Here is a 15,462-nt window from a genome sequence, read left to right on the forward strand (position 1 = left end):
GGGGGGGTTTCACCATTTTTCCTAATCTGCCACCCAATCTAGTCAAATAATAAGCGTGAATGAACACGTTCCCATTTTTATGTGGAGGGATATTCTTACTACCAAAATCTTCTACTACCAACTCACTATCTATCTAATAACCGTTGAATCAACATTTTATCTTTTTTCAAAAACTTTTTAGCATTCTCATGTAAAATTATCTTTCCTCAATTTTAATACCTTTCTAAGTATCATGTTTTTCTCCTTTTCGTCCTAGTCAGGATTCTGGGCCTTGATCGTGTATGGGCCATATAGGTTGGTTTGAAGTATGAAGGATTTTATGAAATTTATTTTTTCTGTGATTTGTGAAATTTTAAATACTATCTAATTAAAACAATTTGCTGGGTTTTGTTAGGGTTGGGAGGCCCACACAAGCGAGTTCTGCAAAGTAAGCAGCGTCAACACTTGGCCAGCCTATAACCCCTCCATAAATTCATGCACCTCATGGGGATGCCGCGAGTGGCTCTCACCCCTCGCTTTGTTTTCCTTACTCATTAGTTTAAGGCAAATTTTGATGTTTCCGGGATCCTCTTATTTATTGACTAGGAGTTTGGTCAAGTTGTCTTCCCTCATCTATGTGGGACATGAGGTGAACTAATAAATGCCTTGGCAACAAATTGTTTGTTGATGTGCCCTCCTCTTCTTCCAGAAGCTTGAGGTTCAAACCTTGAACAACTCCAATTTATTCCACGTGCATGAGATCTTCTGTCATTAGTTATTCAAGCTGAGGTTCAAACCTATTCCTGATGTGATGTATTAGGGCGCACTTGTTCGATTCAGATGCTTAGCTTAAACCAGCTGTCATAGGCACTTCTAACACCACTGTTTAGGGTGATTCTAGAATATCAAGGCATGTTGGGAAATCATCACCAAATTAATTTATAATATTTGACATTGATTTTTAAAAAGTATCGATATAAACCCCGCAAAAATCATTTAAATTTGGGATTGTTCTCCTATCAAGTTGCTTGGTTGGCCATAAAATTTATTAATTTTGCTTTGATTCGATTTTTCGTACTGAAAGTGTCTATTAAATTATTGAAGACACTACTTTCACGTACTTTTTTAAGGAATATAATTATATTAGTTTTACAAAGAGAAAATTGCAAATCTTTAAATGAACGTATTATATCTTGTGGATGCAGGAATCCTATTAGCCCCTGAATGAGAAAGATCTGAATTTTTATTTTTATTTTGAATGAAGGAAAGATGAAATGAGTTTGAATCGAGTAAAGTACTTTAATTATTTAGGACTTTGAATATGGGCAATATAGTTTTTGAGAATAACGAGATTTTGGTCAAATCAAACCAAGATTTTTAAAATAGCAGATAATAAAAAAGAAAAAATTTAAAATTTTACTCGGTACATTTCACAACCATTGGCCAATCAAATACTACACTGATCATTTTTAGACACGTAAGCTTGATTATACCGGTTTTCACCAATTCATTAGAAAACTATCTGAAAGAATGGGTAAATACAATTTTTTTACAGCAAACTTCAATGTTCTTTTGACAACAATGGCTCCAGTTGAGAATCTCTATCCCTGGAGAGTGGAGACCTGCCAATACCAGACTCCAAGTCTGTAATTGATAGGTTCTCCCCTCTCTCTTTCAATAATCGGGCTAAGAAACTTGATTTGTCTTCAGATAAAGAGAGTGGTGTTTGTGAAATGTTAGATCCCCCTTTCAAGCTTTGAACACGCTGCAAGCAAACTTGAACAGCATCATGTACTCTCACAAAGTACCATTCTTTGCCTATCAACTCCACCAGACCGGATCTAGACAAGGTTAGCAGAACTTCGGGGCTTGGATTGGATATTGCAATCTGTAATAAGAAAAAACCCAAGTTGTTTGGTGGAAACATTGTAGACTGGTAATGATAATTTCAAGAATACAAACAATAGTTAAAAGTCCAAAATCTCATTCTACCTGAATGTCCCGTAATTTGTACTCCTGATACAAGTCTTTCAAAGCCTGAACAGCACTAGAGTCTATGTAGGTCACAGCTGCAGTAATCATAACCATATGCTTAGAACAGAAAAGGCTGAAATTTCATCATTATCACATTCATTGTTGAGTTTATGAGCAAATATAGTGGAAAACAACATTTAAGAACCTCAGTAAATTGTTGTTCATGTAATTCAGAAGTCTGAGGAAAATAAAAAGCAACAATACAAAATACCACACAACTTCATAGTTCATATGCATAGGATCCCAAAAACGAAAAATTAAGAATAATTGTATTATTAATCAACTAGTAAACTATTTTGAGCATAACTGTGCAGAAACTTGCTCTATGATGTAATTTATCTGGAACTGTATTCCTGGGGTATCAATATTATCATGGAAATTTACAAATGACATGATTAAATGAGGTTGTGACCATTGTTTAAGTCAGTGAGCTATTAGAAATATCAACACCCACAAAGATAATGAACACCATTCCTTACCACATAGCCAGTACCAACTTCAAAATATTTATGAAAGGTTGATAAGGAATAAAAGATAGTATCAACGTGGAGTACAATGATTGCTTCTAAAGACGGCTTGAGATCATTTTAGAAAATACAAAAATTTCTAGTTGTTCTTTAACTAGGAAAATACTTTTAATAACTATAACATTAAAGACATAATACAAAGAAAAAAAATAAAAGAAAAAGCTTCAAGGAACAAATTCCCAGCTAGCTCAGAAATATGTTAGCTTCATGATAGTGCTCAAACATGAACAATACAGCATATGCTTCTTTGTACACAGGGCAAGCAAGACTTACGCGCCATCTCTAGAATCACAAAATTAATTCTTTCGGCCTCAGGTCCACGTCTTGTAGAACTATCAACATCAACTTCAAATTCCCGTAACCTGATAGAGAACTCTAAATGAATTAAACAAAGCTCTTGATTGGAAAAATGTCAATTACAACTCATTTCTTGTTACCTGTCCTTTATGTAACTTGTGTTTGCAAAATAAATAGGAGCATCAACACGAACAATTACAATTCCATTGTATGTATATGCTTCAGGATATTGTTTAACATTTCTATAAACTGTTGTCCCTGGCAAACGACCCAAAACAGCTGCAGAGCAAACCAAAAATAATATCAGCATACTAATGTATTTTCCACCACACACACACACGGGGAGAGAGAGAGAGAGATTATATCCTCAAATCCTGTCTAGAAAAATATAAAAGGACTAATGTTGTATTTAGATGCAAGACTAAGTTGTCATAAATTTAGGTATATTAAACTTGAAAAATATGCATTTTTATATCTTAAAAAAACTATGGGCATGCACGGATACTTATTTAAAAATTGGAATTTCAAATAACTTCTGGAATTCTGTACTTTAATAAACTCCTCATGGCATCCGATTAAATTGAGCCAATGAATTAACATAACAAGTGATGTAATTCAAACACTTTACCAAATCCAAACATCTTAACTCGGTGGAATAATCCATTGCAACCTAAAACAAATGGTCCGATTACATTCTCTAGCTTTTTTCTGTATTGAGCCGTTAGCATTCCTTTATATGTTATAGGTTTCCATTGCAGTTTCTTATATTGATATTGAAGATTCTAGTGTGATTTCTTTGAGGTAGAATTCAGTACTCCATATGCACTTGCCTTGAATCATAAAGGTTTCTTACTTTCATTCTTTTAAGGTACACCTAATGGGTTCTATAATAGGGAAGTTTTCTCTTCATCAGAAAATTGTTCTTTTCAAAGTTTATAAATGTACTTTTCTTATATCCTGATACATAGATACCCAAGATTGTTCTTACTACTTTAGGTTCAAGGTAGTCATCAGTAAGGTAGGTTTCTAAGTTTACTTTCAAATTAACACTTACATGAATGACATGATTCTTCGTTACTCACGTGAGGAAGATAGTGTCTCTAACGTGATAGCTTAAATAGTGTCTCTAACGTGATAGCTTAAAGCTTAGTAAGCTTTACCTTGAGGGGGTTGATAGAATATATGAAAAATATTTCATAATATATATTGATTGAATCTTATAATAGTTTATTGTTTCTTATACAATCTCTTAGGAATGGTTTCCTTATTTTTTATATTTTATGATTTATTTCCTTATTTGAATAGGATTTGGAGCCTAATAATAATATCAATAGGGATTAGTGTTTTTTAGCTTGTAGCACATCCTTCACAACAATATCAATAGTTTTCTTATTCTGAGCATTCATTTTCCTCCCTCTATACATATATTCCTATAATTTCAACAAACTCCATACATAGATATGGAATTGGAATGAACAATGCCATACTCTGAACCCAGATATATCAACTTACCAATATGTGGATTTGCTGACTCATGAATGACAAAAGCAAGTGAAACCCCAACCTAAAATTTCAAAACCCTTAGAAAGTCAGAGTAGTTATAATCTTAGCATATGGAAAATGCAACAATTTTTGCAAGTCAAATATAGGGAAATAAATTTACATTATTTATATTTGAATAAGACCAATATCCTAAGAAATGATTTTATAAATTATAACCATTTCTTCTTATTTGAATGAAATAACAGACAGTGAAGGACTAAAGTTTTAGCTAGGAAACATGATTCCACAATGAATATGCATGACCCAGATAAAGACTTCGGCCTCAGTAAGTAGATTCATCAAGATATGAAGAGTTTCTAATTAAAAAAAAAAGGCAAGTATCATGCATCCATTACTTATTAGCATAACAAATTTCACCTTGTACTCACCCCAACAATTACACCAATCTCAATCCCAAGAAAGAGTGTTGTAGCACTAGTAATGGTCCAAAGAAGAAAATCTTTCTTATCTACACGCCACAAAAAAATGGCCTCATCATAATCTACCTGAAAAAATCATGTCAAAAATTAAGAGTAAATGCTTAGATGTGTAAAAAGTGGTAACCAGCAAAACTTTCTTGGTCGATTTAGACAAACAAGATAAGCATCTAAAATGATGTAGAAGCTAAACTAAAATTTTCTACGATAGACCATTACTTGAATTAATAAATTATAAGATTAGTTGGGTTGGTCAATAATATATTGCATGCAAACTAGATAGTTATTAATGAAACAGAGTTGTAGCCATATTAAAATAACATGAATTAACATTAAAAACTAAGAGGAGGGTTATATTTACAAACTCTTACAAACTATACTATGTACTCCCGGAAGTACACTAGGTTACACTATGTACTTCCGGGAGTACATAGTGTAATTTGCAAAAAAAATTGTAAAAAAAGTTTGTAAACGGATCCTTCCCCAAAAACTAAATAAATGCATCTATGCAGTGGATTGGATTTCATAATAAAACCAAACTAAATTAACGTATGTTATCAATATCAAAGAATATCTCATAACAGTCTGAACAATGATAGAAACAAACCCTACTTTTTATATTTTCCATTTTCCACCGCATAAAACTAGTAATGTTACTTCTTCCTCTTTTTCTTTATTGAACAAAAATATCACTTCTAACTACCCATGGATGTTGAATATGAAATTAATCCGTCAGCAGAAAGGGGAATTCTTACCAGACCTATCACAGCAGAGATCACAATGGCAGCAAGAGTACACTGGATTATGTAAACATAAAATTCATTATCAGCATTCCAGAAAAGAAAATGTATCTCTTAAATTTGAGTAACAAAGTACGAATAAAGTAAACAAAATTAAAAATTAAAAAAAAGGGAAAGGAAAAAAAATTAAATAATTTAAGTCTTAATGCCATATCCTATTGAATATCATTGAGTGAATACATCAAACTAGTCCTCATGGGACATCAAGTTGTCCTCTAAAGATTATGGACATCGGTTTGGTCCTTCAATGTTTAAAATGGACATCAATATAGTCCTCTGATGTATATTAGGACATTGATTTGGTCCTTAAATTGATTATTATTTACACCATGAAGGATCAAATAGATGTCCCAAATCTTTGGAGGACCAACTTGATTTCCCATGTATCTTTCCAGGACAAATTTAAGCATTTGCTCAAATATCATTCTAGCTGTTTTGGATTGAATCCCAGCAGATGTCACCTGTAAAATGTGACAGATAGAAGTGGAACTTCCGTTTGAACCAGTTTAAAACAGATCACACAAGGAAAAACAATTTTAAACATGGACTATGGCCTATAATCACTTGAAAACAAACCTGAGGTATGTACTCAAATAAAGGCGTTAGAAACAAAAGAGCACAGGTCATTATAATTCCTGAAACAATCCCAGATACTCCAGATTTTGCACCACTTTCATGATTAACAGCTGACCTTGAAAAGGATCCTGCATTACTCATCCAAAAGAAATGAAAAATATTTTAATATATTTTTTTTACAATAAAAAATAAGGTTCATCTTGAGTAAAATCATAATCTTGAAATCAATTGATGCTTTGGCATCAAAAGCCAAGTACGCAACTACAAAACATTGACTCCTTATTGAAGTTTTCAGAGTACCATAGAAGTAATACCTGTAGTGGGGTATGCTGAAAAGAATGAACCAAGAACATTGGAAACACCAAGACCGAATAACTGTCCAAAAATATCCAGAAGAATAGTTGTGAAAGATTTCTTCTTAACAAAACAGAAACCAGTCTTTCTTTTCTCCTATAACTACAACCAAACCTTCTAACCACTTAACAAAGTGAACTAGCTCCCAACTAGATTCTTGCATTTTTTTTTTTTTTTTGGAAAGGGGTGGGGGGGCAGACATGTCCAATAATAGGCAGGAGCCGTACAAGTCAGATTTTCAGGGTGTATAACATTATTATTTATTACAGATACTTCTATACAACAGAAACCAACAGGGAGTCATGAATATTTAGGAAAGAAATATACCTCTTGATTTGAATCCAACTCATACCCATTCTTCGCTGCTAATGCCTTGGCAATTCCCACTGATTCCTGTAGTTTGAAAATTTATGTAATTGGAGAACAAAGTTGGCAAGCTACTATTTTAGTTAAACTCAAATAGGAGAAAAATGACATCTTACCAGTATAGCCACACCAGTTATGAGAAAAGCGGTTGGAATTAAGGACTCTGCATACTCAAAAGCTTTTGGAACAGAAAATTTTGGTAGGCCCTGAGGTATATCTCCCACCTAATTTTAAACCATTGATATTTGTCAATTTGTATCAGCTTGATCAACATGTTAACGATTTGTTGACCTTAACCATAAATAGTTCTCATTTACAAAAGATAAGAATATTCATATATGACAACAAAAAGAGAAGTAAATTAAGAACATTTAAACAGTTATGACAGCTCTAACACTCCTAGAATATCAAAAACTCAATAATCAGACCAGATAACAATGCACATCTTTTCACTTGGGACATTGTCAATTTCAGGAGGTAATTAGAGCACACGAATGGCTACAAAAATTTTCTCAGAGCATAGAATAACCATAGATTCAAATGATTATATAATTAGGGTTTGTAGTTGAATCAAAACACTAGATATTAACATATTGACAGGTTAAATTAATGTCTATAATAATGTTCAATGAAGCCGAATTCAAAAAGTTAGATACTGATTTTATTGGTTTAGTGCATCGGAAATAGTCACATTTAGCAGATAATTTCATGCTTTTCTATCTGCGCTATGGCTTCAAAATCAATCTCAATTTCAACCAAATACATGCTTACATAGCAAATTGGAAGCAAGAAGGTTTTTGAAAAATATTAAGTTTAAATTAGTACTAAATCAGCAAAATTAAAATTAAAAATGCAGAAAAGCATTATATTTGATAATTGGAAGCACTCTAGAAGAATTAAACAAAACACAAATTAACATGATTACTATGTATCTGATTACATTCATAACCAAGAGTGGTTAGTTAAGTCAATATGATCAACCACTTTTTTGGTTAATTTTTCTCAGATAAGCAAATTGTCAGAAATTCAGAATATCCTTTTTAGCAATTCTCTCAAAATTTTATGAATGGGCAATTATAGGAGTATAAGAACAAACAGTTTCAATATTAGTAGATAATTGCTAAATCTAGTCAATGGTATCAGCAAGTAATCATTCCTGGTTCGTTACTTTTATAGCTTTATCCAGATTAAAGCTCATCTCATATATTTGATTCTCACCAAAGAAATTGATGATGGATGAAATACTTTTGCAAAAACTGTTCCCAGAACTACTGCTGTAAGAGGACCTGAAGCTCTCAAGAATCGCAAGTGCTTCCTCGATTTTCCCTGTATGTATAACATCAATATAATGAGTAGGATGTTGACAAGAACGATAAGTATGATAGCAAACATCATAGATAGGTTCATACCAGGTGCTTCATGACAAGTAGTATTGCAAGCGTAACTGATCCCATCACAAAAGGGGGCCATGAAAACTACAAAAGGGAAAACCTCCTCTGTTAAAGAAAGGGGTTTGATAAGTGAAAACACCAGAACGACTTAGGAAAGAAAATAAATAAATACGCAAATGAACATAAATGGTGCTTAAAAAGTATTAATAAATAACAGGACCATCACAGGCTGAAGTTCAAAATGGGAATCTCAAATGAAAAGAAAATATTATGCATATTAAAGCGCACATTAATTTGATAAATTGAAATTAAACATATGTCAACATGCACCGTGACCTAGTACATTAACAGTAATTATTGCCGTAATGCCTACTAGAAGAGGATGATGACATCGGAACTACTGAAAGTTAAATTTCAAACCATAAAGACATGTTTATTTTACTACTTAGTATTTACTATGCAAATTTTCCTTTTAACTTGTATTTCATGAATACGGTTCCACTTTTCAACCAACATCTACAACTTCACAACTTGAAATGAAGCAACAAATATCTGACTCGGTGAAAGATTTTAAACAGAGAAACCATAAACATATCAAAAGCTTCATTTGTAAACTCATTCTTCAGAAACCTTCAAACAAACAGAGCTTTAAGGGTTTCATATCAAACTGCATATTCTTCTTGAACAATTTATGCCAAATATTTATAACGCACGATACACTAGCTTCAAGAAATCCTAGGTTATGAATAACAAATTCTCTTAAATTCCGAGTATACTTATGATTATACAGGTGTTTATAATATCCCATAGATATTACTTCAGCATACCTGTTTAGTATTATTAGCATCAGTACTTTGCTACTAGAATGACATATGATGCTCAAGTCTCAAGAAAGCTAGTGATAAGGACATGGCATAAAGTAAAAAGTTTAGGCGGGTGTACTCAAGGAAGAGGCGTAGAGGATTGCAAGCTCCTAATACTAATGCTGAGTCAGCAGTTAGTTAGAATGGAATATCAGGGAATTGAGTCACACAATCAGCACCCCACGGTTACATACAGCAGAGAATAATTCAGTTGTGGATCATCTTGGAATTTTGGGTCATTGGCTGGAACCTTAGGAGAGAACCAGGGCCTCTCGAATGCTCTGGGTAGTGGTGTCTTTGTGGGTTATTTCGTTATTGTTTCCAGCTCTGTCTCTCTTTACTTGTAGTTTCCATTTCAGCATCCGTTATTTCCTTCGGACCTCACATTGTAATCTTGTGACTGAACCTGAGATAGGATTCAGTTTTATTAATACAAGTTTTTATTTCCATTTTTTTCCTTATCGTGATCTGAATCCTATCAGCTAGCTTTAATGTCAAACAGTCTTGATATTTTGGTTTACCAATAATTATGAAGCAAATTGTGATATCCCACGGAATTATTAGTACTAGTGAGCTGTTATTTTAGTTAAGTTTACAAATTCAATCCAAGGAATTCTAGTATTTTTTGTATTTTCTGCTCATGCCATACTTGAATTTAGTCTATAGCTTAAATTAATCTGATAATCTCTAGGTCCCATACTTTTTGGAAATTTTCAGATAGGTCCCAATAATTCCAATTATGGAATTAGAGAATTATTTGAAACAATAAGGACCCAATTAACAATTTTAAACTATAGGAACTTATTTGAAAATTTTCAGAAATTATAGGGACCTACAGATTAATTTAATTTAGTTTATATTATTTAGATGTTACTGGCTATTGTTTTAGAGTCCATGTTTTCTTTGTGGGTTTAATGATACCAAGCCTCAATCCTAATCCTCTAAGGATGAGTTACATGAGGTCAATTTGAATGTTCATAATGCATTCAGTCAGATTCAATGCTGAATTCTGAGTTTTTCAGCAAATTGCCAACTTCTTGGTTGTGTGGGCCAACCAATTCTAGGTGTGAGCATGATGCAAAAGGAACCATAAATGTTGAGTTTAAATTATTTTTCTTCTTCTCAAATATTCTCTTTTATTTAATTTTCTGACCCTCCGAGACCTAATTTACTTTGACAGAGTTAGCATCCGTTCCAAAAAAGCCCTCATTGTCCCTTGTATAAATTGACCCAAGAACCTATCAAAACCGTAATCCTAATTTGGCAGGTGCTGTTCACCACACCCAAGCAGTCACTGAATTGTCCCTAAAACTCCATTTTCTTGTATGTAAAATTGTTATTTCCTTAATAAAATAAATCTTAAAGATACAATCTACCCATTTCCACCTATAATTCACCCTACAAAATCAAACTATTATCAAGCTTATTCCTAATTTCTTGGGTTTCCTATACCATTTGGTTATCAGAAGCATCTATAAGTGTATGTACTAAAGGTTAAAAATTAAATAGATGCAAAAGGATTAATTTTCTGTGATAGTTATATAAAGTGCAATTTAAGTTTTACCAGAATATTTGCTAGATAGTTATACCACCTAGCAAAAGAAATCCGTTGAATATTTCAAATTTCACATGTAATGCATACCTTATCTGCTCCAGCTATTATACTCTTAGCCAGTGGTATGATCTTGCTACTTCTGTCAATATCATACCCCAAGAAGTATTTCGCTTGAGATAAACCAATCACAATAGCTGAAGCAGTTGTAAAGCCGGAGATCACCGAATGGCTAATAAAACGAATCAGCCATCCAAGCCTGAAATAACCAAAAGACAAGCACATACATAGGTTATCCTCAAAATCCCTTTCATAAGAAAAGTCAGGCTTGATGCTGATTGGTTAGTCTGCAGAATCATATAACTGCTACAACTAAGAGTCCAATCACTCGTCTCAGCATTAAGTAGTCATGTTGCAATTTAAGCCATTACAATTACCATGACATTACTACAGCCATGTTCATTGGCTTGTCAAAATAATGATTTGATCACTTGTACATGTACAGATGCATGAACACTGAAGAGAAAGTACAATTCTATATTTAGTTAGAGTATTAGATGCCTGAAAGAGAAAGCAAAATGAAGGAAAATTTCATGCATGGATTCATAGCCAAATTGATAAAAATAAGGAATGGCAAAAATACCTCAAGAGTCCCATTATGCACTCCAGTATCCCAACCATAAGAGACAGCAATATTGCCAGCTCTGTGTATAATTCACTGGATGGATCAGCTATGCTACTTAACACATTAGAAACCAAGAGAGAAACCAATGCTACTGGGCCAACTGCAAGCTGGCGAGAAGACCCAAATATGGCATACACAAATAAGGGCACAAAACCAGCGTCTACCTTGCAAAGAGAATAACATTAATAACCAAGTGTTACAGAGAATTTCAGGATGTAAAAGAGGAACAACTAGAAATGTAGGAAAAATAATATGAAACTGACAAACAACTGGTGAGAGAAAAGGCTAGAATTTCATCAATATGAACATAACATGAACATCACAGTTGTTTAGATCAATAATAGATAAGATTCATAAGGATAAAACTTTGGGACATGCTATGTCATACATGGTGTACTGTATATTCAGTCCGTGTATATTTAGTTGGTTTGACAAAAACTATCTGGTGGGATACAAAATCTAAAAATGTCAAAAACCAATTAAGACTTTCTGTTGCACAAACTCCTTTGGTACAACATGGTACCAATCTTCTTATCCCCCGGTCCTAATCTGTTCTCCCATTTCTTATTACAAAAATGTTGTTCTTGGCCTCTAGGAACCTTTTTCCCACTTATCAGAAAAATCAAAAGTTAATTCAAATTATATCAGGAAAATTCATCAACAGCATAGTAGTTGAGCAATCTTACAGAGTCCATATATTGGTTGAAGCCCAGCTAACTTTGCATATGACATAGACTGCATGAACAAATAACAAGGTTAACTCAAAACTAAATAAATAAAAAAATTAAAAAAAAAAAAGAGCAAGCAATTCAAAAGCTCAGAAAGAAAAAGAAAAAATCATTTTCCTCTGTTTTCTCAGCAACCAAACAGAACACAAGCATCCATGGATGTATTACCTGAGGAACAAGCATGACACCGACGGTGATGCCAGCCATGAGATCGACCTGAAAATACTCGCGCCATTTGTAGATGCGAATCCAACGGCAGCAAGGGAGGAAGAATTCGATCCATTCAAGCCACGTCATTCGCCGGAGCCTCGTGGCGAACCGCGAGAACGCGACATTCGGCAACGACGAAGACGAAGACGACGTGGTAATGGTCGGGTGCTGCAAAGGGATGACCCTTACGGGGCGGGAGGTGGAGGTCGCCGGCGATGACATGGAAGCGGAAGCGGAAGCAACGGTGGCGAGGTCGGAGAAACTTGGTGAGGCGTAGGTTATCTCCATGCGCACCACCGGCGCATTGGTTGGTCAGAGCATGCAAGTGTGCACTAGTGGCGCATTGTGTTTTAAAATTGAAAGATGGTGTTTGTTGAAGATTCGAAGACGAAAACCAAAAAAGAAAAAGAAAAAATGAGAATAAGGCCCCACATAGAAATCTCAATATGATAATTGAAGAATAGAAGGAAAGAAGAAACGTGGGGAAAGTGGGAAACCCAATTTTTATTATTTTATTTAAATTGCTAAGTAACCACTAACCATGTTTTTTCCTGCGAAAATTCAACTTCCATCTTTCTTTTCTGGCAACACAAGTCATTGACAGAAACAGTGTGTTTAAGAAGTACATTGTTTTAATTTAAGGGATAAATATCAACGGCTTTATTTCTCTCCAGTTATGGAAGAGATGTTATCTTATGTTATGAGATAAATTAAGCAGGGTCCACCAATTTTTTTAAAAAGAAAAAGAAAAAAAAAGAGGGGCACATCTTTTTATGTGAGTGTGACATAAGAGATATATCTTATATAACATAAGAGTATAATTTTCCAAATATGAATCATGTTGAAAGGTACAAAATTAGTGTCTTGCAACTATTACAAACAAGATAAAGTCATTGAATATTATGCGATAAAGTCATATTAAAGTCATGTATGTGATAAAATCATAACTTAAGTTTGTATAAAATGAAAGGGTTTGGTGTTTCTCCATCAAAAGTACAAATTTTTTGCATAACTAAAGAGTTTAATATTTATCAAGATATAGAATTGTGTCATTTTAAATAAAAATTATTAATTTTAATTAAAATGGTTATTCTTTAAAAAAATAAACATTTTTTTCTAACGAAAAGTTTGGTGTTTATCCTTTTGAAAAATATAAAATTATATTATTTTAAATAAAAAAAATACATGATAAAAATTATGGTAGAAGAAAATGAGAGATTTTTTTATTTATATTTTAAATAAAAAATATTAATTTTAATTAAAATGATCTCTATAACGAGATGAGACTAAATGAAAGTGTGTAAATATAAAGCCTTGTGGGTGAATATACTTCTCATGGAAAAACGTTTGATATTTTAAGATAGTATTAAATATTTGTATTTTGTATTTAATAAATTTAGTTTTTGTTCCTTTTGACAAAATATTTAGGGGATTTCATTTTTGGAAATCATTTTGATGCAGAATGCTCCTAGGAAAGATCGAAGTGCGCGACTAGGTGTTTGTCTTTATTATCGAATTCAGGGTTTATTTCCTTCTTCTTCTTTTTAAATTACATATCAGATAATAAAATTTCATATATATAATTATCTGATTTATAACTTTTAATATAAAACTTGTAATTAAAAAGTTAATACATTAAGTCTCTAATTACACACGATTTACTTGCCAATTATCATAAAATATGCATTTAGTTGAATCTCATGATGCAGGAATGCGATGTAGTTGTCGTACAGGACAAAAATAATATTTATTTGTTGTGGAAATTTGCTAATAATAGTGGTATTGAATTATTGACATGAACCTGGACGTCTTTTCAAGGACGTTCGAACTGCCAGGTTAAGATTTAGGGAAAATGCATTATACCTGCACCAAGATTTTTTAGTAATCATCATTAATTTGTTTTCATAAATAACAATTTTAAGAGTACACGGGTTGTCTTATTGTAAAGTTAAAATATGTTACAAATCTTAACTAAGACTTATATATAACTTGATGCCATTGTAACTTTTTCTAACTAATGCATATATTATGCATGTATTAAATAGATTCTCTCATATTAAAATTTTATATGATCTGTTCATGTAAAAAAATTTGTATCTATTTCTTTTTTTATTAATGATATTTAGACTATACCTATTTAATACATGTAAAAAAAATTACAAAAATTTTACTTGACCAAAATTCACTCAACGTCAGTGTAGCAAGTACTGTACCTTCTCAAACAACTTCATCTCTTTTTTCGCAAGTATCCTCAATTTTAAAGTATTTGGCTATTTGCAGTCGTGTCAATGATCAAAAGTATGGGTGTTAACGAGCCGAGCCGAGCTTTGGTCTTAACAGGCCGAGCTTGTGATCAAATGTGTCAGACTGGCCTTAGCCTGTTACCTGTTACGAATATAATATCAGCCTGTGGCCTGGCTCATTTACAAAAAATAAAAGTCTTGTTTAGCCTGTTTAAAAAAAAATAAGACAACAATAATTATCCAAACAAAATATACAATTAACAGCACTAGTAATTCCATAAATATTCGTAAATTTAATATATATCCAAATAGCATAATATAAAATAAAATCATTTAAAAAGTCTGTTTAATTAATAAAATGGGATGAAATAAATTGAGAAGAGAGAGAGCTATCACAAGTAGTATAAAAAATTAAAAAAAAAAATATATTTGGCAAGCCTGAGAGGCTCTAAGACCGAGCTTTTGAATTGGAGCATGAGGTCTTTTTATTAAACGAGCTTTTATGCAAGTCCAAGCTTGGGTCCGACAATCAATTTTAGACATGTAAGCTCAGGCCTTCACGAGCCGAGCCAAAGGTCCCTGTTAGGCCCCTGGCTTGTTTAGCACCCCTAATCAAAAGCAATGATATGTAAGCAATTTGCAATTATTGATCTCATTAAAGTTTACTATTTGATTTTTATAATTAAAAGTCTATTGCAGCCCTCAAATTTATTAAGGATATTAATGTAAAATTATTAAAGTGATCTCACTTATCAGCTTAATTTAAATTTTTAGGTGGAAAGTGTTGTTCATAAAATTATTGATCTGATAACGATTAACGATATCTGATGGTAATATGATTATATTGTTTATAATGTCAAGTCCTTGTCCTGTAACAA

General features: G+C 32.8%; 1 protein-coding gene and 1 non-coding gene across 3 annotated transcripts; both read right to left on the reverse strand.

Moving 5' to 3' along the window:
- Positions 1-392: 392 nt before the first annotated feature.
- Positions 393-547, reverse strand: LOC133316667 (U12 minor spliceosomal RNA). Its single transcript, XR_009752235.1, has one exon. It is a non-coding gene; the product is annotated as a U12 minor spliceosomal RNA (small nuclear RNA).
- Positions 548-1,405: 858 nt separating this feature from the next.
- LOC133316631 (sulfate transporter 4.1, chloroplastic-like) lies at positions 1,406-12,676 on the reverse strand. Of its 2 annotated transcripts, none has more exons than XM_061518410.1 (17): positions 12,300-12,676; positions 12,090-12,138; positions 11,362-11,563; positions 10,809-10,977; positions 8,322-8,387; positions 8,158-8,238; positions 7,029-7,136; positions 6,874-6,939; positions 6,507-6,567; positions 6,193-6,320; positions 5,572-5,613; positions 4,769-4,885; positions 4,350-4,401; positions 2,978-3,116; positions 2,814-2,902; positions 1,972-2,048; positions 1,406-1,867 (listed from the first exon to the last, which is right to left on the reverse strand). In XM_061518410.1, exons 1-17 carry the CDS (start codon positions 12,627-12,629, stop codon positions 1,541-1,543), a joined length of 2,103 nt encoding a protein of 700 aa, XP_061374394.1. In that variant the 5' UTR covers positions 12,630-12,676; the 3' UTR covers positions 1,406-1,540. The 2 variants fall into 2 exon arrangements, with proteins under 2 accessions (XP_061374394.1, XP_061374393.1); XM_061518409.1 differs by having other exon boundaries at positions 8,131-8,238.
- Between the last annotated feature and the right edge of the window lie 2,786 nt (positions 12,677-15,462).

The sequence above is a fragment of the Gastrolobium bilobum genome, unplaced genomic scaffold, assembly GCF_033153095.1.
Source record: "Gastrolobium bilobum isolate Gb01-03AN ecotype WA unplaced genomic scaffold, APGP_CSIRO_Gbil_v1 utg1827, whole genome shotgun sequence".
Lineage (NCBI taxonomy): Eukaryota > Viridiplantae > Streptophyta > Magnoliopsida > Fabales > Fabaceae > Gastrolobium > Gastrolobium bilobum.

Bases quoted from the DNA above. Each gene is read 5' to 3' on its own strand.
- LOC133316631 (XM_061518409.1), bottom strand. From the start codon at position 12,629: ATGGAGATAACCTACGCCTCACCAAGTTTCTCCGACCTCGCCACCGTT. The intron at 11,564-12,089 runs GTAAGATTGCTC...TTTGCAAGGTAG, and splicing joins TCAACCAATATATGGACTCT to ACGCTGGTTTTGTGCCCTTA. The intron at 2,049-2,813 runs GTAAGTCTTGCT...TGATTACTGCAG, and splicing joins TGTGATTCTAGAGATGGCGC to CTGTGACCTACATAGACTCT.